The 20073-nt window shown below is 39.9% G+C and overlaps 1 protein-coding gene across 3 annotated transcripts in view; it reads left to right on the plus strand.

Moving 5' to 3' along the window:
- Elp4 (elongator acetyltransferase complex subunit 4) overlaps positions 1-20073 on the plus strand; it is a 205347-nt gene that overhangs the window by 177472 nt on the left and 7802 nt on the right. Inside the window, exons 10-11 of one of the 3 annotated variants that reach the window (XM_027422314.2) lie at positions 14236-14293; positions 15048-16445. The exons of 1 other annotated variant lie outside the window; for it this stretch is intronic. In XM_027422314.2, coding sequence (XP_027278115.1) covers positions 14236-14293; positions 15048-15193 — 204 coding nt within the window. In that variant the 3' untranslated portion in view covers positions 15194-16445. Of the gene's footprint in view, positions 1-14235; positions 14294-15047; positions 16446-20073 lie in introns of those variants that run through there. One more of the 3 variants, XM_027422315.2, reaches the window with a different exon arrangement.

Raw genomic sequence — 20073 nt, forward strand, 5'->3', positions numbered from 1 at the left:
ATAGAAAGATGCATTCTGATTAAGCCAAAGAAATTTTTAAAAGAAAACTAAAAAGTAGCCAATCATTTATCTGTATACTCACAAATATTTTGTTCTTTTCTGGAAATTTCATCAGTGTTTTTTTGTTGTTGTTGTTATTGCTTTACTTTCTGTGTTTCCTTTATTTTGCATTATTCTTGGAGAGCCTTTCTATCTTAGACTGAATTATATGCATTCAGATCATTGCATGCATCCTACATGTGAAGTCGTTTCGGGAAAGAGTTCCTCTTTGAAGTTGTGTCCCCCTCTAGTCTGTGTCCCTCAGCCAGAGTACTGAGTCTTTCGCTTAGTCTTTGCCCCCTCATGACCGTAAGGTGTGTGGAGAGGGCACTGGCTCTGCTCAGTGTGTTTGCAGTCTTTCTTCCAAACTGGGACAGAAAGAAAGCTGTAGAGGGAAGTGCGTGTGAAACCAGATTCATTTAGAAATTTGTGGTAACTTTTCCTGATACGTGAGGTTGGAGTTAACTTACTTTCTGAAATCAAATTGAAAATGGAAATTTTCATTTCATATAGCTTTAATTTTTCTGTTTTTCCTCCATTTTACTAAGACCTTAGCAATTAATTAATGTACAGATTTAGTAAAAGTTAAGAATCTATGATAGTGATACATGTATGACACTCAGAACATGTACAATAGCATGTATCAAACAGCACTACCTAGTGCCACCTTGATTGTTTCCTTTGAAGTGCTCACCACCTGGAAGAGTATGCCTTATCTGTGGGTGGAAAGTAAGGAAAACTCTTGCTGTGATAGATACTATTCATTCATCATGGACTGGTTTTGTCCAACCAATATAGAGAAAGCCACATTTCATTTTGTCAAACCAAAAACCTACTACCTAGCTACATTTGTTGAAATCTAACACAACATGACAGAAATAGTAGCCAAGCCCTCAACGAACATTGAACTGGTGAAAGATATCAGGAATGGTTTAGCAAAGATAAACATAAAATTAATTTTGTGTTACTTTCTTTTCATTCGCATTCATAACAGGTACACTGTGTCAAATACCCTATAGTAGAGGAGAGCTTGTTCATGCATGCAGGACAAAATAAAGATTAAAAGCTCCAGGAAATCAGCCTCCTTCAAGAAACCATTAAAGTGTGCCTGTCCCTCAGGCTTCACAGATGTGTTGATTGTTGCATTTCAATCATGTAAATATGTTGCAGCATAAAGTAACCAAGATTCCCCATTGTAGAAGCACCCCTGTCTAGGGGTGTGGGGGCAGGGAGGGACGAAAGAGGACTAAATAACACACTGTAATGAAACCTGCCTTTGGGCAGCACAGCACATGCTTCAGTTCTGAATGCCCAGAAATACTTTGTGAGCACTCTAGGCTGCCTAGCAATGGGGATTTTCTAATTCTGGCGAGCTTGACAAAGTAAATACAACTCTTGAACATAAGGCAGCTCCTAATAAAGAAAAAAAAGAAAGAAAGAAAGAAAGAAAAACAATTCCCCCTTGTAAACACCTACATTTGGCCCCATTAAAAATTCTTTCTTCATACCCAGGAACCAGCAGATCCTTAAATATGGGGATCTCAAAGTGACTAGAGAGCTGTCAGGATGTTTTACATCGCCACTGCCACTGAGCACTTCATACACCATCTCAGAGCTTTGGAGAATGATGTTCTTCCTACCCTGTAGGCATTATATAGAGAAACACACTTGCCATTATGTTCTCGGGAGTCATTTGCTTGCAGCCAAAAGGAAACCAACACGTGTTCATGGGTATGTTATCCAGGGTATAAAAGTGTATGCTTGCCACATTTCTGGACTGAGTACTTCTCCAGAGTTGCCAGCTCTGGAAGTTAGCTAGTGGGCTAGCAGTAACATGCTTACCTAAGTTATTTTGAGAGCTTTCAGATTGCAAAAGTCTCTCGTTTCTGCCTTCTCACATCTTAGGATTCTAGTCCATAGCTAAGGGACAGTCGTGCCTCTGCCAGCCCCCGACCTGCATCATGGGTCTGCCGAAGTCCTGAAGATCTCTAATATTTCAGAATGGACCTGAATACAGAGATACTGATTTACCTACTAGCAGTTCACTGAGTACATGGTTTCAGATTATGGAAAGGAACAGGCACTACTTTCAATTGCAGTGACAAGAAGGATTGTTGCCTTTGTTATGGCAGTGTCCATATCATATGCTTTAAAGGAAGAAAGAAATGAAGTGGAAAGGAATTCTCATGTGATTAGCCATTTGAATGTATTTCTAAAACAATTCTTTAAGTTTAGCATTCAGGTCTAAAACATACGTGTGATTTTTTTTTTCTCCCTAAGCCATCTTACTATTCTTAAGAAACTTGATGTGTAGTCCCCAAGATACTGCTCCTAAAATTTTTTTCTCCTTTATCAACAAGTAGAAAAGGGACTTCCCGAGTAAAGTGCACCTGGGATACCTGTCATAGTGGCAGTCAAGATATCCTGTCTTCTTCCCTTTCCTGTGAAGGCCCTGGAGTTTCTCTGCCTGCGCCCCTGCACATACTGGAACATCTCTGCTCTTTGACTGCACCATGTGCTCCAGAGCCATACAGACCTTGAATTAAAGAACTGCTGGAACCAGGGAAGGGGTGGCCACAGTGAGAATCTCCGCTACACAGTTTAGGAAAGATAGATGAAAGGGACTTGGTTGGGACATAGGAAGAGCCCATTTCGCCATTTAGGCAACAGGGCCCTAGGAGCACAGGGATGGAAGTTAGGCTAGTAGCTAATCACCACAATTCCATGCCCTTTCTCAAGAAGTAGCAGGGTAGGGATGGGTGCAGCATGTGATGGGGTGCAGAGAACAGTGGGTGGTGGGGCACAAGGGGTGCAGCAGTTGATGGGGTGCACAGGGCACAGCGGGTGGAGGGGCACGGAGGAAGGTATTTCTGTCTTTTCTTTCCAACTTTAGGTAACAACTAAAGCTATATTATTCCATTACCTAAATGCTTTTTTAAGCCCAGCACATTAATGAAAATAAAAAGAAGGGAGAAATCAGAAGAAAAAGAAACACCCTTTAATTTGTATAAAATAATAAAGTCAGTGCCAAACATAATGACTCATGCCTATAAATCCCTGCTGAGGCAGGAAGATTGCCACTTTGAGTACAAGGCTGGGCCAGGCTAGTTAGTCTAGGCTACAAAGAGAGCCATTGTCTCAAAGAAAGAAAAGAGGTATGGATGAAGAAGGGGAAAGGAAGGGAAGGAGGGGTGATATCAAGCAATGTTTTCCAGAATTTCCTACTTCTCTGGACATATGAACTAAGAAAATATGACTTTTCTGCATCTTAACTGAACGTATAAGAACATGAATGTGTTGTTATTTTTACGCTACAGTCGGAAAGATTCTAGTTTCCTTTTAAGAGAAGCATCCTGAGTAAGTTATCCCCACCCCACAAAGTGCTGGAGCTTCTCTTTCCATGTGTCACAGAACTCAGCTCCTCCACAGGGAGGGTGGTCATAAGGAACCTGGGGTGCCAGGGAAAGACATGTCACTTCAGTACTGGAATGTTTCTTCTGAATCAGAAAAAAGCATGATCTAACAGTGTACCTTTGTACACTGTTCTCTGGTAATGTCTTTCATGAAATGTGAATGTGTGCAGTAACTGTTGTTCCCCATTATTAAAAATATCCACACATGACTTTGTAAGGAAATAATCAACAGTCATAGAAAAAAAATGTTTCTATTACTTCTATGATAGCCTCTACCCTTGAGAACTAAATTCAAATCAGTTCTCATTACTTACAAGCTCTACCAAATCTGCCACCTGCCTGCCAGCCATGCTTAATAACCATTTGCCCATTTGTCTAATGCTCCAGAAAGCTGAAATCTTTCTGCCCTTCAAATATGCCAAGCTTACCTCTTCCTTATAACTTTTCAACTTTATTCTCATCTCCTTAATCTTCTTTCTCCAGATCTTATAAATCCCATCTCAAAATTAAAATCTTAGCACAGGTGTACTCTTAAGGAAGATCTTCACCAGTTAAAGTGGTACCCACAGCCAGTAGTGCCATGTCACCAGTTTCATTTCCTTTCAGGCATCCTTCACTCTCCACATGGTCCACATTTGCATGCTCTCCTGTGCTGTCAACCTCTCCTTGAGCTATGGAAGTATATGTTTTCTCTTCTGGGGCAAGTTCCATGAAAGCAGGGAATCTTGCCTGTCTTACTCAATGTCTCTAATGTTTAGAGACACTGACACATAGAAAATTAAGTATGGATACTGGAGCCAGACTGCCTGAGTTCAGTTCATTTCAGTGTGTTGAGGTTATGACATCACGCCTGCTCTTCTCATTGTTTTGGACTTAGTTACATGGTCCATAGCCATCTACCAGGGAAGCCTGGAAATGAAGCCATTAGTCATAATAGTCTTGTATTTAAGGGACTCAGTACTAGATGAGATGTTGGCAGACAATTACCAGTCTCTGACAAATATGACAGTCCTTTGGAACCCAAGACTATGCTCACATTCTTCCCACAAATATGCATTCCCTTACCCTTCCAGCTAGAAAATTCAAAAATCCTATGCCCTGGTAGTTTATAGAAAAATCAGCCTTGAGGCTTTTGATATAGCTCAGTTAGTAAAAAGGTTGTTTAGTGTGTGAAAGCCCTGGGGTCAATCCCTCAGAATCTAATAAAAATAGGTATGTAGAAAACACTGTAATCTCAACACTCAGGAGGGAGAGGCAGAAGTTCAAGGTCATCCTCTGCTACATACCAAACAGGTCTAGCCTGGGATATATGAGAACCTGAAAAGAAAGAAGGAGAAGGAGGGGAAGGGACCTTTCTCATCTATTATTCCTTTTTCCTTTAAGAAGTCTTCATTTGGCCATTATCAAATATTGCTACATGAAGTTGCTGTTAAAAGATGTGTCCTTTGAAGTTTGAGGACTGGGGTGGCTTTCTGGGTTGAATAACTATAGGGTTCTGACCAGGTTTGTGGTTTCTTTGGCAATACAATTCCCTCAAGGCCTTAGAACAGAGGTTCTCAACCTGCAAGTTGGAACCCTTTTGGGGGTCAAACAACTCTTTCAACAAGGGTCTCCAAATACCATCAGAAAACATAGATGCTTACATTATGATTCATAACAGTAGCGAAATTACAATTGTGAAGTAGCTACAAAAAATAATGTTATGGTTGGGGCTCACCACAACATGAGGAACAGCATGAGGAAGGTTGAGAACCATTGCCTTAGAATGTTCCCAGCCCATTTGCATCCCCTCAGTTCCATGTGCAGAAAGAAAATCTGTATCAAAACATTGGAGTGGGTGAAATAATTGGAGGAACTGAAGGGCATTGCCATCAAACTGTCTCTAGGAGGATAGGAAGGGGAGGAGCTAGGAGACCCCTCCCCCCACTGAAGTTACTGACTGGACATGCTGCTCTTTGGCCACAGCCTTGGGGCTAGCGAATTCCCCTTTCCACTGCAATTGCTTCCTGTCCCTCAGGAAGCAGCTAGCTGGACACTTAAACACTGGTCTAGCCTCCACTTCCACAAAGGCTTCTCAGGGCTTAGGAAGTCAGTGTCTAGTCACTGAATACTGATGCCAGAACAATCATCTCTGCACCAGTGCCTGCCAATTGCAGTAGTTAACACAGCAGGAAAACTGCTCCTGCTTCTCTTCCACCTTCTAAACCTAGTGTACAGATGCATCGAGTTGGATAACCCTAGTCCACATCTTTCCAGTCCCTGCTATGAGAAGGGAACACCAGAAGGCAATTTGAGTGGCTACCAAGTACCTGCTCTAGACTTGAATCTTCCTTTCTGAGATTTCTTTCATTTTCTAAGTAGCTACCTGGGAACCACATGAAATAGTAGGCTTAATTGAAATAAGTACCCTTCCCCTGACCAGTTTAAGGCTATGCCCTTAGTGAAAGTCTTTAAGAAGGCTCAGGAGCACAAACCTCATTGGCAAATGTTGCCACACCACTGTATAAGTGCAAGAATATCAAGGTGCTTGCAGACTATCAAGGCCCTGAATTACCAAGCCTTTGGTTAAGACTGTGAGGTCTAGGCAGGGTACTTCCGTTAACAGAACCATAGTCCCTTCTTCCTAGTACTCTCATTCTAGCTTGAATTCATCTCTTTATAAAGTGGCAAGAGTCAACAGATACACAAGTATTCTAAATTTTTTCAATATTTCATGGTGAGCCACCAATGGGAGATATAAGGTTTGCCTTCTGGGTTATCACAGACATGATAAGAACAACACTCACAAGCTGATCTTTAACCTCGCTGCCCACCTTCCAACCAATCAAATTATATGTATATCATAGAACTTGGGTATTACATGTGTCATTTGCCAAAGTCTGTATTAAAGGGTTGGGAGTTATGCTGTTGTTACAGTGATCCAGTGAGGGTGCTTTAGATAAATGCAGAAGTCTGTGTCTCTCACATAGACCATGTTGGGCAACCTAAGCCCTTAGACTCATTCTGTCATTTTGCTTTGTTCTCCTTAGCACGTAGCTTCAATTTTATGACCAGAATGGCTGCTTCCAGCAAGTGAAAAGAAGGAAGTTAGGTCTGTCCTGAACACTTGCAGAACCTAGAGCAAGAATGCAAAGAAAGGACAACATAATTAGGCTAGAACATTTTGAAATTGTCAAGCCATTAAATATGTCTCTCTTCTTTCTTTTGAAAATATACTCTTCTTTGAATTTAGGATCAGAGCTCTACTTGAGAACATGAAACAGAGAGAATTGCTCTACAGGCTCGCTCCTTTCTCTTCCACAAATGAGACCACTTGAATACTGTGCACACCTAGCTTGCACATCCATAGTGTTTGTGCTGCCCACTAACAGCCATGCCTTTCCTATTCCCGGAGCTTCAAAGTATGCACACCGATAGCACAGTGCACTCATGAGTGGACAAACCTGAAAACAAGAACTGTGCAGGCTTTGTAGCCATCTGCACATGAAATTCAGAGTTTCTATGCCCCAAGAACATATTCAACAAAGAAAGATACAGGGTTTGGGTTTTTTTAACTTTTTTCTTTTTTTCTGGGAGGCAGAAAGAATCTCATGTAATCCAGGCTGACCTCCAACTCTTTAAGTAGCCAAGGATATCTTTGAACTACTGATCCTCTTGCCTCTGATTCAAGAATCCTGGGTTTATAAGCATGTGCCACTACCAGCTATGAGGTTGATACCAATTCTAGATACATGCTGCATTCAACCCCTTATTACCCAACCTATGGGAAAGAGTCTGGTCAGAGGAGAGGTAGATGGAGCCCTCTTGGTGAGGTTCCCTTACTAAGAGGAAAGGGAAATGTAACAGTGCCTATTCCCTTTACAAAACCTCATCCTGGGCTGGAGAGGTGGCTCAGCAGTTAAGAGTACTGACTGTTCTTCCAGAGGACCCGGGCTCAATTCCCAGCACCCATATTGCAGCTCACAACTGTCTGTAACTCTAGTTCTAGGTGATCTGATACCTTAACCCCATTGCACATAAAATAAAGGTTAAGTAAATTATTAAAAAGAAAAACTCATCCTAACACTAACCATGGCACTTCTGCCCAAGATACAGTGACCAAGATGCAGTCACTCAACCTCATCTATTAGTAAAGGAAGCTGGAAAATACAGCCTTTATTCAAGGAGGCCATGTGCCCTTCCAGTATTCAGAGATTCTTTTACTTTCTAAGGAGAATAGATACTGGGAGTAAACTAGCAATCTCTGCCACAGACACATGCCTTTTCACAAATCACACTTGTGTTTAGACAAGTAAGTTCTTCACAGTCTGCTTTCAGAGAGGTGAAAGCAGATTTGGAGGCAAGACAATACTGTCAGTTATAATTGACGGTCAAAATAATTGCACACCTGAACATTTTTCAATGGGCAGCCAATATGCAATGTTCCAGCTCTGAGATGTTGTCTAATTTTCAGATCAATCAAGAAAAACCAAAACCAAATGAATTTCTTAATTCAAAGAATAGCGTCAAATTATGACATTAATGAAAAATATTTTAATCTTAAACCCTGAGAATGAATTGGACCTTAAAAAAATAAAAACATAAACCAAAACATAAACCATGTGTAGCAGATGATTTTCCAGAAGTACTCAGCCACTACCAAATGAACACTTGCAAATCCAAAAAGAAAAAAAAAATTGAGGGAGGGGGAATCATTTCTGGCATTGTTTCCACTGGCCAGGGTGGGTATAAGGATGATGAAAAATTAGGCAGAAGTATACCACACTGTAGTATTTTAACCAAATATAGAATATTTGCAATATAATGTTTCATTATATTGAATCATTCCAATCATATTGTAATCATTATCAAATAATATAAATGTAAAAATATAATAGCTTGAGGTAAGTAAGAGAACTTGCCTTGCAAGCATAAGAACCTGAATTCAAATTCCAAGCAGTTACCTAAAAACCCAAGTTGCATGGCAGCATATGCCTGTACCTCAGGACTGGAGAGCAAAAGCAGGTAGATCCCAAATCTTGCTGACTGGCCAGCCAACCAGCCAAATTGGCAAGTTTTTAGTTCAATGAGAAAGACAAAAAAAAGCTGGGAATAACAGAAGGAGACATTTGCTATCCTGCTCTGGCTACTCCATATACACACCCACACACTCACATACATGCACCACACACATGTACCAAACCCCACACACAATAATAATAATGTAAGTATATAATAGCATGAGACACTGACATTCTTAGTAGCTGAAACAAAGTCTGAAACCTTGTAATAATGATGAATATATCAAGCCTGTTCCATCCTCTTCCTCGTACCTCTGTTAGGAAATCTATCTCTCCACTGAAGAAAGGGAAGTCTCCCAACAAGATAGAACAAGAGAACATTGCTTTAGCCTCCCTCACTCTAGACTCCTGGGGGGAATCAGATGTGTGATTTTTTTTTTTTTTTTTTGGTCAGAAACTAAAAATGGAGTCCCAAGCAGTGAGTTACAGTTCACTGCAACTGTATGTTCCTGGGTACTGATGGTTTTGTTATGCAGCCTTTATTGTAACCATGGCATAGTACTGATTGTCTCCCAGAATGCTTGTCTCTATGCATTTGTTCTTCCTCATTAGTAATAAATTTGATCAGCATTTTTACATACACTTAAACATAAAGCCTCTTTTGCAGCTCAGTCTGACCATGTCTAAGTTTGGGTTGTGAGTAGAAGTAACATGGCCATCTTCCAGGTCCTGTCTTTTGGACCACATTTTTTCCCCAGTCGGCATCAGTCTTTAAGCCAGAAGTGGATCCCTTATTTAAAAGGCAGACCTATCCTTTGTGCTCAGAATTGCCTACTTGTGGGAGTAAAGTAGAGAATAAATACACTTGTACCTTTTAAGAAAATTTATTTAATTTTACTGTGTGTACTTGTAGCCTGCATGTATAGGGACCTGGAGAGGCCAGGAGCATCAGATCCCCTGGACCTGGAGATACATAAGGTTGTTAGCAGTGACATTTCTACCTTTGTCAAGCCACTCTTAGGATAAGAATGCTTCTGTGATGGCTCCTTAGCCTGTGGTCTAATTCATTGCATCACACAGAGTATGATTACAGAAAGCAGCAAGCTCTCTGCATGTGAGGGCACCACAGACCTGAGAGACTCTGCAAGGGAGTGGGATGGATGCTTGCTGTTCATTTGTTTCCTCCCCTTTGTGTGAAGAAGGAAAAATAACTATTAAAACCCAGATGGAGGAGCTTCATATTCTGACATTTCCTTTATTCGCCATTTTGTCAGCAGTGAAGACATGTACAAAAGACAGATTTTTAAAATGAGGCAGATCCTGAATTACATTCTATATTGCTTACTATTCCATTGCTGTGATCAAACACCATAGCCAAGAAAGCAAGAGTTTAGTTGGGCTTCTGGTTCCAGAGTGCTAAAGTCCATCCCTGATAGCAGGGAAACAGGACAGCAAGCTGCAGGCATGACAGTTGGAGAGACAAGCTTGAAGCAGAGGGGCAAACTGGTAGTTAAGGCATTTACTTTCAAAGCCTGCTTCCAGTGACACCCTTCCCCCAGCAAAGCTGCAGCACATAAACCTCTCCAAACAGCATCACGAACCTGGAATCAAGTGTTAAAATCCCCAAGACTATGGCAGACATTTCTCATTCAAGCCACCATACTCTTTTAATACAGCCATGCACTTTGACACTGACCCAGAAGCCAGGTGGGGAATTGTGGGTGCAACTTCCTTTATGTTTATTTACAGAGCCACAATGGGGGGAGGTAATATATACTAAATTCTGAGTTTCTGCTTACATCCTGAAACCCAGTAATTAAATTGCTGATATTCATAGTTATATATAGTGAGTTCTACTTCCAGATTCACTTCCTTGCCCTGGTAAACTCATCTGTTTTTATGTTGCCTTATGTATATTTTTTCTGAGCCCCCTGAAATCTATTTTTTAAGCAAAGGAGGTTTAAATATGTTAGTATAGTACTTGGTAGTTCACAAGTATCTGCACATGTCATTTGATCTCTATGGCAGTCTTGTGAGGGGACAGTTGTTCCTTCATATGAATGAGCACAATGAAGCTTTGACAAGTAATTGGCTTATGAGAGGTCACCCTGAAAGTGAAGAACAAATGCAGGAATCACACTGTCACTCCACCTCCACACCCAGTGCTCTTGCACCAGTGACTTCTGCTGTGTCTATGGCAGGGCCCCTGGACACTGGGGCAGAGTGACAGATCTTCAGCTAGGGGACCAACATAGGTATGAACTAGTTTTCACTCTATTTGTTATGTTTAAAAGAAAATGAAAATTATTGGGAACTGTTCTGAAAGATTAATGTTTCATGGTTCTGAGCAACACAAACTGGCTTTCCAGGGAGTATGAGGCAGTTGTAAAAGATGTAGATGAATCCCTACCCATCTGCTAAGGGTTAAAATGCACTCCATCATTTGTTTTCAGAAAGCAAACAGTGCGTGGCGGTTTCCTTTTGGCAAAGTATGAAAAATATAAATTGGTTCAACTTACTTTAATGAATATTTACTTTCAGTTTGCCTCAAATCCAGGTGTAATCTCCATTGATTATGTTAGCCCTTCTGTTTGGGAACTGTTGGTGCTGAACACAAGTCTGGCAGTTGGGGAGAAAAGGAATTAATAAGGGAACCATTAAGACAGGAAATTCGATTCTGTGTGTCTATAGGATCAGTTTGTTGCTGACCCACAAGGGACAGGTAGTGGCTAAGCCCAGCAAAATGGAGAGACAGACCTTGGGGAAGAACTTCAAAATCCTGTCTGCCCTCCTTGGGAAGTCCTGGAGCAACAGAGCTATCATTCTGCTGCTTGGTTCTAGCCAGAGCTTTCTGTGGAATGCATATGCCTTTGGCAGAAGCCTCTGAACCTGCCAGAGTGTTTTAGTACACTGTTTCCTTCCATACAGTAGTGGCAGAAGGGAATCCATTGATCACATCAATCCCTGCAAATTTCCCAATTTCCTGTAGGAATCATGGAAGTTCCTATTTTTTTCCATACCTCTACCCATGCAGTCATGGTACTAAGGCAAAAACTAGGTTGCCAACCAACCAGATACCCATCCCCCTGCCTCATCTGCACAGTCCTCACCTCTCCAAAGTCTGAGGAAACAAACGGATGGAAAAAATATTCAGTTCAGGGTAAAAGACCCATTTTTGCTTTGGCCTTTGCTCGGGTATAAAAAGAGACAGATGAATCCTCTGATTGGGTTTATAATATTGAGAATCATTTCATACATTAGTCCCATTCACTTTTACTTGAGTCGTTTTTATTTAAACTGTTATTCAGTGAAATCTCAACATCTATAAGTTTATCTGTGCTATAGCCTTGAAGTTTATCATAAAGAAGGTCACCATGCTTTTTCAGAAGACAGATCTGGGATGCAGTGGCACCTCAGCAGTTACATGTCAAATGTATGCAGGCTTTAGAAGCCTCAGAGGAGAACTCCCTGACACACCTGGCAAGGCTGGAACCTGAGCTCCTTTCTTTGCTGCTTCACATCACACTGATGTGGCACACAGGGGAGGCTTGGAAAGAAAGAACAAAAACACTCTGCTCAAGAATTTATATTGCATGGTGACCACATTCAAGAAATCAACAAAAGCAAGCAAACCCACACAGAGGCACTGATTTCCCAGCCCTCTTTGGGCTTTTTCAGAGGACAAGAATATATAACCAGCTTTACAGTAAAGCATTTGGCTAGGAGTGATTACTCATATCACCCCCAAATTTTCATGATCAAAAGTAGCACATGAATAATATGTGACTTTTCTACAAAGCCATTCAACCCAAAAGATTCCCAAGCATGTCATGTGTCACTTTATTTTTTTTCCTAATGATGGCATTCAACCAATTGGCTCACTCATTGCCTAGATAAAGAGGGGAGAGAGAAGTGCTTAGGCAGTCACTAAGCTAATAGTTGAGCTCCTAAAATATGTTTTTGCTAGTCCTGGATAAACTGCACTTGTGTTCCTGTTCAGATTATCCATGCAGGTTGAGCCTTCAAATACACCCTGCCTTATATTACACTGCTCTGGCTATTGGACAAATCCCATTCTCCTTGTCAAAACCAAGGCCGTCACTTAAGAGCCCACTGAAATCCCATCTCTGTAAAGCTTTCTCCTCTGCCTGGAGAGTTGACTGTGAGGTAATTTGTGCACTACCCTTATTCGTGTCAGCTGGCTACAGGAAAGCAGGTGTGTGGAAGGTGTTATGCTTGCTTCAGAATGCCTTCCAGATTCTGTTTGTCAAGGTGGCTCCATAAGGCAGCCATTTGGTAGTTTCCAGTATCACACACTCACACACACACACAGTAACTTTCTGTAAGTTTCAGATAACCAAGCCATGCATATATGCTGCTCGTTTTCCTCTGGGCTCATCAGCAACAACCCTTGAAGTGAAATACAAATATAACTAAAGATCTTTCTCCCTCCTGTTTCTTCTATGGTCAGTGACTATGTGGGCATTTGCAGTGATGCTTGTTGCCTCAGACCAGGGAGCCATGCTTCCTTCTAGACCACTGAGCCTATCCTGCTCTCATTTCTGCTGAAATCTTCTAGGGAACAAACTAGAGTGCAGGGAACTGAAGGAATTATTTGGGAACAAATGGGTCTCATCTGAGATTCAGGAAGCAAACAGTTACTTAATAAGCTACAGGCTGGGTGCTGAGGATGAAATGAACAGTTCTGTGTTAATGTCCCACATTTTTCTGACCTCCTTCACCCACTTGATGTCTTTGTTGACCATGCATCTGTACAGCAGTATTTTTTCATCCGAAATGCATTTGTATTTGAGACAAAGAAATCAAGGAAGAAACTTTTCATAAATCGTCTTAAATGTCTTTAAATATTTTGATTATTTACACACAGCTTGTGTTTACATGACAACAAGGAAGCCTTTCATCAGGAAAGCATCTAGCTGGAACATATGCTAGTGGGCAAACATTTTGACAAAAATAGTCCTAGGCCCCCCTCCCCCCACTGAAGAGAGTTTTCCAGTGAATGTCCCAGCCAGGTTGCCTATGAGAGAACACTATCCTATCCTGTCTTGCCTATGGCCTTGCCCTCCTATCTTGTCCCTCACACAACAGAGAGAGTCATCCTTTGTCACCCTGGAGAAGTAGTTCTAAAAACCCCTGCAGATTCCAACATCTATGGATGCCAAAGCCCCTCCTATACAATGGCATATTGTTTGCCTGTAACTATACATATCCTCCTATAGACTTTAAATGATCTGTAGATTATGGTAATGCCTAAAACAATGAAAATGCCATGTGACTAGATGTTTTGCTATGTTAAATAGAGAGTAATAATGATATAAAAGTCTCTATGTGTTCAGTACAGATCATTTCTTTTTTAATAGTTTCCAGACATGCTTGTTGATGTAGAATTCACTAATCTGGAAAGTCAACTCTCTCTTCCTTTAATTTTAATTTTGTTTTTGTTTTTATTTTTTTGTTGTTGTTGTTTTGTTTTGTTTTCTTGATGATGTCTCACTATGTGTCCCTGGCTGGCTTGAAACTCATTTTGCAGATCAGGTTGCCCTCAAATTCACAATAGAGATCCACCTACCTCTACCTCCCAACTAAATTTTGGTGTGTGTGTGTGTGTGTGTGTGTGTGTGTGTGTGTGTGTGTAAGAGAGAGAGAGAGAGACAGACAGACAGACAGACAGACAGACAGACACAGAGAGAGAGACAGAGAGACAGACACAGAAAGAAAACTGATAATTTAAAAAGTGTTATGTTCCTTTCTCTTTTTTGCAGGGGTGGGTCTGGAACTCAAATATCTGCCTGTCTCTGCCTCCTGAGTGCTTGGAAAAAGGTGTGTGCCACCATGCCTGGCATATATTCCTTTTAAAACAAAAACATTCTTTTAAACCTGCAGTCTGGGCTGTGGGGTGGGTCTGCTTAAGTAAGCTTGGAGCTGACTAGGGGAGTTGGGCTACTCAAAGCCAAACTACACTTTGAAAGTCTACTCTAACCTTAGGCATTGAGGCAGGGCTGTAGTCAATGCCTTGGCTAGCTCACCTGTGCATATGAAAAGCACTGCAGTCCATTAGCACTGTTCACTCTATGTCAATACTTCTGTGAAAAATATAAGTTCCTAGAAAAAGTATAGTAATGAAATAGAATCATCAGGTCAACTTACACACAAAGAGAAGCAAGCATCTGTGGGAATCCATCATTCGTGGAAAGCTAAAGTTGATTAAAAACCAATTTCAGACCTTGGCAAAAACAAAACCAGAAAAAATGCTATAACTTATGATTTTTTTTAATTTGTGCATTTGCCTGTTTTCATCCCCACCCATGAAAGAAAAATCTTAATAGATTTAGTTTGGGACTCTGAAGTCATTCCACTGAGAATCTTGGTCTAGTTTCTAACAGTAGCTGTAATTTGTAAAAACCTAGTAAGAATAGGATGTGAAGATAATGGGCTCCGTCTAAGGAATTGTTTTAGCAGAGATTTCATATGCAAGACTAAATGCTGATCAACAGAGCATAATATTGTATTCTGAAGTGTGTGGGGAAAGCAAAATTAATTTTGTCTTCTTTCCTTCCCTCACAATGCACCACAGCGACTGCATTTGCCTCCAGACTTGTCAGACACAGTGAGTCGCTCAAGCAAACAGGATCTGGCAGAATCCGCCAAGCTGCTGGGCCCAGGCTGTGGCATGATGGCCGGAGGCAGGAAGCACCTGGACTTCTAGGGAATCCTCCTTAGTAACTGCATGCGGAATTATCTGACACCCTAATTATGATTGCAAATAGCTTATGTAAATATTTTTCTTAATGATTTGACCCTCCAATCTTTGAAAAACACAGGATTACAAAATGGAGCCATCATTCTTCTGTTTAGTTTGTTTCATTGTTTTTTTCCACCAACTTTTGTACAAAAATAATACAGCAGAAATACCATCATTTGACATTTAGCTGCTGTTGTGTATTTTAAAATACTAATTAATTTTTAAATAAACACCAAAAACAATACCCCAAACCATGATGTGCCTTAGAGTGCTCATTGGTTTATGTAAACTGTAGCAATGGGATGATGATGACATTCTGTGATGGTAACATGCATGTTGCACCCTGTGGATTGTAGAATGTGAATTCAAGTTGTGTGTGATACATTAGTCTGTGTTTTTGAAAAACTACTAAGGCTTTTTTTAAAAAATGTTTTGTTTGCTAGTATATAAAAGAATTTGCATCTGTATGTCCTGTTGTTTAAAGTGGTGAAGACAAAAAACATATTTGGGGGATTTCGTCTTAATTGCCCCCACACAATAGTTAGTGCATACAGAGCTTGACTACACAAAAGCAGCTGGGTGGACTGCTGTCCTAAAGTTCTAAGTAATTGACATCAGTACTGGGAAATTATGTCAACAGACAAAATTCAAGACTGAAATTCAAGCTGGCAGCTACACTAACGTTGAGGTCCCAGAGATGGGTACGGAAGCCCCGTGAGCAGGTTACAGAATGTGGGTCTAAGACAAAGTGAAAAACTGAAACAAACTCGGATTTCCATTGTGTCACCTAAACCCTTTGTTAACTATGAGCATTGGCTGAGCATGTTAATGAATCTCTAACCATATAACATGTCTTGGGAACACAGTATATGGATCAAGTTTTCATGTAAAACACTAGGGTTTGGTGTCATAGGTCCATATTCTTGAAGGGCTTGACAAATGATAGGTACAAAGTGAAAGTTAGAAAGCAACTTGCATGTATTTAAAGACTCAAGTTTTTTCAAAAAGATGTTTAACATCTATTGGCAGAAATTGAATTTCCAAAATACATTTTCAAATAAATTAGAATATTTTGAAGCACCTTTAACTAACGTTTTAAGCAGTTTCCTTTTAATATACCACAAATTATATTCTATTTGCTCTTGACAACATTGTGGAAAACAAAGACTGGGTTTTTAAAACTGTCTAACCAATATGATGAATGTCAGTCACTGAAAAAAAAAAAAAGCCCACTGTAGCATAAACACACACTGTATACAGCTCTTATTCAGAATTAGAATAATTGAATCAATGACAGTGATTTGCCAGGATGTCAAATCTCTCCATCATACCCTGTCACTACCAGTTTATTTTTTGTGATAAAATAAAAAAGACAACTATTTTGTCACCACGACTTCATTAGCACTAAAAAAATCAGGTTGATTCTTTTTTTTTTTTAGAATGTCTGGTTTATTTTTTTTCATCCCTTTTAATTCTAAAGACACAAATTCTTCCCCATTTTCTTTTCAAAATAAAGTTTCAGAATTGATCTGTCAGTTAAAATTAAAGGGCTTTTATATTGAGGAGAGGTGCTTTTAAGATTTAAAACAACTTCAAAAATTCATTTCCTCCATACACAATAAATCAAATTACACAGAGAAGCCTTGCTGTCCTCAAACAGATTGTGAATAAACTGAAGTGAATGTTTAATTGTCTTAATAACTAATCTTTCTCTTACCCTGTTGTGATTAATTTTACACAAATACACAACAGCACAATTATATGGCATTTGACTCTGAAAGGAAGTGTGAAACCATCACATATATAAATTGCTTATAAAATACTTATCAGTTTGCTTCTTGGCTACTCCTAGTAGATATGTGCTTTACAAATAGAAAAATTCCCTAGAAATTGAGAAAGCATATGTGAACCCTTAGTTTAAATAGAAATTAAACTTTTCAAACTCTTAAATAAATAGAGTACCTGGACTTTCCAAAAATACTACATCCACCACTTTGTTTTTCAGATTCCCTCTGCATATTTTAATAATAATAATAATAATAATAATAATAATAATAACAATAATAATAATAATAAATAAGACGAAGCTGCTATTGGAAACAGATGTATGGTGCTATTTTGTTTTCTTTTCCTCTGAGAAAAACCCATTCTAAAAATATGTTTTCCTTCATCTGGAAATTATTTGTTCTCTATTACCCCAACAACTTTCTACATGAAAATATTAGTTTTCAAAATGCTAACATATAATACATATATCACATGCTACTGTATATATAATATATATACACATATATATATTATATATAATATATGCCCTTTTGATGTATTATGAAGTGTATACTATATTCATAGATTTTAACTTGTCTGGAATATAAATACTTAAGAGCACTGTCAAATAGAGTATCTGTAATATCTCTGTGTGTTTTCAGTGTTTCCAGTGCGTGAACCCCAAAGCCCTTTGTGGTATTCATTCCTTGTGTTAGATCTGCCTTTCTTTAACATGAGGTATATATTTTGACTACTATAGGTTGCTCAGGTATAGGGCTCTGAGACCCTCTGAATTTTTTAATAGCTACTGAGCAAGATCACTTTTCTTATCTTGTTTTTTGCTCATTCTTTATCACTACACCCAGAACCTTCTAGTACTAACACAAGAACAAATGAAAATGCTTCAAAAGCATTCCCAGTCTTTTAATGTTAATGAATGCAACATACACATACACCTTCAGCAAGGGTGTGTGGGATAACCCATATTGGTTAAGCCCATTATTAATGTTGTCTCTAAGACATCATGTTATTATGTTCCAAAGATAGTCACTATCAATATCGGAATTGCACAATATAAACCCTAAAAATTCCCACTTTGAACTTGAAAAATGAGCATTTAGTCATCTATGACCAAGGTCAAAAAAATATTGAAAAACAGAATAATGTGTATTTGCCCTCAATCAACTCAATATATAGAAACATAGGCCCCCTCAAAAAAAAAAAAAAAAAAAAAAAAAAAAAACCTTTTTTCTTGAAACATTAAGGCCCAGAGCATAAAGACATGAATAAAGATGATCAGTGCCATCCTGTGATAGCAAACACTGAAACACAAAGCTAAATGTTAACACCATAGATGTAATTTTTAGGAAGCGTATTTATGATGTTTCATTTAAGCAGGAAGAAGATGTGATGTAAGCAGTGTTGAGAAGCCAGTTGTTTACCACCATAGAAGAGTTGCTGGAAGTTATAGCTTTAGGGGACGGGAAATCCTTGGAATTTCATCGAAGTACAAAGCAAAGTTATTTTCACCTATAGCAGCAGTTCTCAACATGTGTGTCAAGACCACTTTGGGAGTTGAATAACCCTTTCATAAGGGTCATTCCTGCATATTAGATATTTATACTACAATTCATAATAGTAGTAAAATTACAGTTATGAAATAGCAACAGCCATAACAAAATTATGAGAACAGGTCACCACAACATGAGAAACTGTACTAAAGGATCAAGGGTCCCAGCATTAGGAAGGTTGAGAACCACTGATCTGGAGCAAGTCAACTCTGATTCTATTCACCTGACGTCCCTAAGTCAGTCAAACCTTAAGATAAAATGTAAGCTGTTTGCACCAGGATGTCACAAAACTTGGTCGTCATCCTGGAAAGTGACACTAAAACACCCCTGCAGATTTTCCATTGCGAAATCTATATACCTGTCAGTAAATAAACAAATGAAAATGATTACTGGGAGTCAAAAACCAACTCCCGGACACTGAGACCACACAGCCTGGGATACAGACAGCTCATCTCCCTAGGGTGCATTCGAGCAGAAGGCAAGGCTGCTGTTCTCATCCTGCTGGTCCAGAGGCTTCCACGGCTGAGCATCCCTCCTTCAGCATATACCAGGTTGTGCCACTGCGCCCTGGCAGTCCTGACCCTCCAAGGACTTGTATACGTGCCCAACTGCACACACCCAGACCCTCAGTTCTCACGCCACTCCCAGATCTTACTCCCAAAATTCCATGTGCAGTTCTCTGTAGTCTGTGCGCTCTCCTCAGCAGAGCCATGGGCCAGCAGTGACTGCGACACAGCCCTTCTCTGACAGTTCCCTCAACACACATCCCTCAGGGAGTGGAAGCTGCAGAATGTCAGGGGGTGGAAATGTCTGCAAGGGCAATGGTACCAACAGTGTATATGTGCCAGCAGGCAGTGCAGGGTGACATGAACAGTGACTTCAAGCACACACACAACTCTGCTAGAATAAAACTCAGCAGATCTAAGTGATCTATCTGTAGGTAATAGCTTAACTACTAAATGGGAGAAGTGCAACTGCAGGGTTATGTTGACATCATCAAATCATTTATTTTTTATCATTTGCCTTTGGGGATTTAAAAAGAAAAAAATCAGAGTTGAAATGCATGGAATTGTCTTTTCCCTCAGATGTCTCTCCATGCTTAAATATTTTTAATCCAGAGGGTCACATACCCCTCCCCCCCCCCCGACACACACACACACACACACACACACACAAATTTTTCACTGAAGTTCACTGAAGAAAATATGTCTACTTTGACTTAAGTGTTGTACAGAGCAGACAGAAAATAACAGTCAGACAGGCCTTTTTCTAACCAACAAAGGCTTATTTCTTTTCTCCATCCACTGCTTGGGCTCAGGCACTCCTGCCCTGCGTGCCGCCACTTTAAACATGATCAGATCTGTGCTTCTTTGCAAATAACAACTGACCAACAATGGGCCCTGCTTCATAGATTTGGGAATGTTTGGCTTAAGCTGCCAATGACTGAAGGCCTTTAACTCCCACTGGCCAGTCACAGTCTGCTTTGTTGTTGTCTGTTGATGTGTCTGTGCTCATTATTC

This window comes from Cricetulus griseus, chromosome 6 (genome assembly GCF_003668045.3).
Source record: "Cricetulus griseus strain 17A/GY chromosome 6, alternate assembly CriGri-PICRH-1.0, whole genome shotgun sequence".
NCBI classification, from domain to species: domain Eukaryota; kingdom Metazoa; phylum Chordata; class Mammalia; order Rodentia; family Cricetidae; genus Cricetulus; species Cricetulus griseus.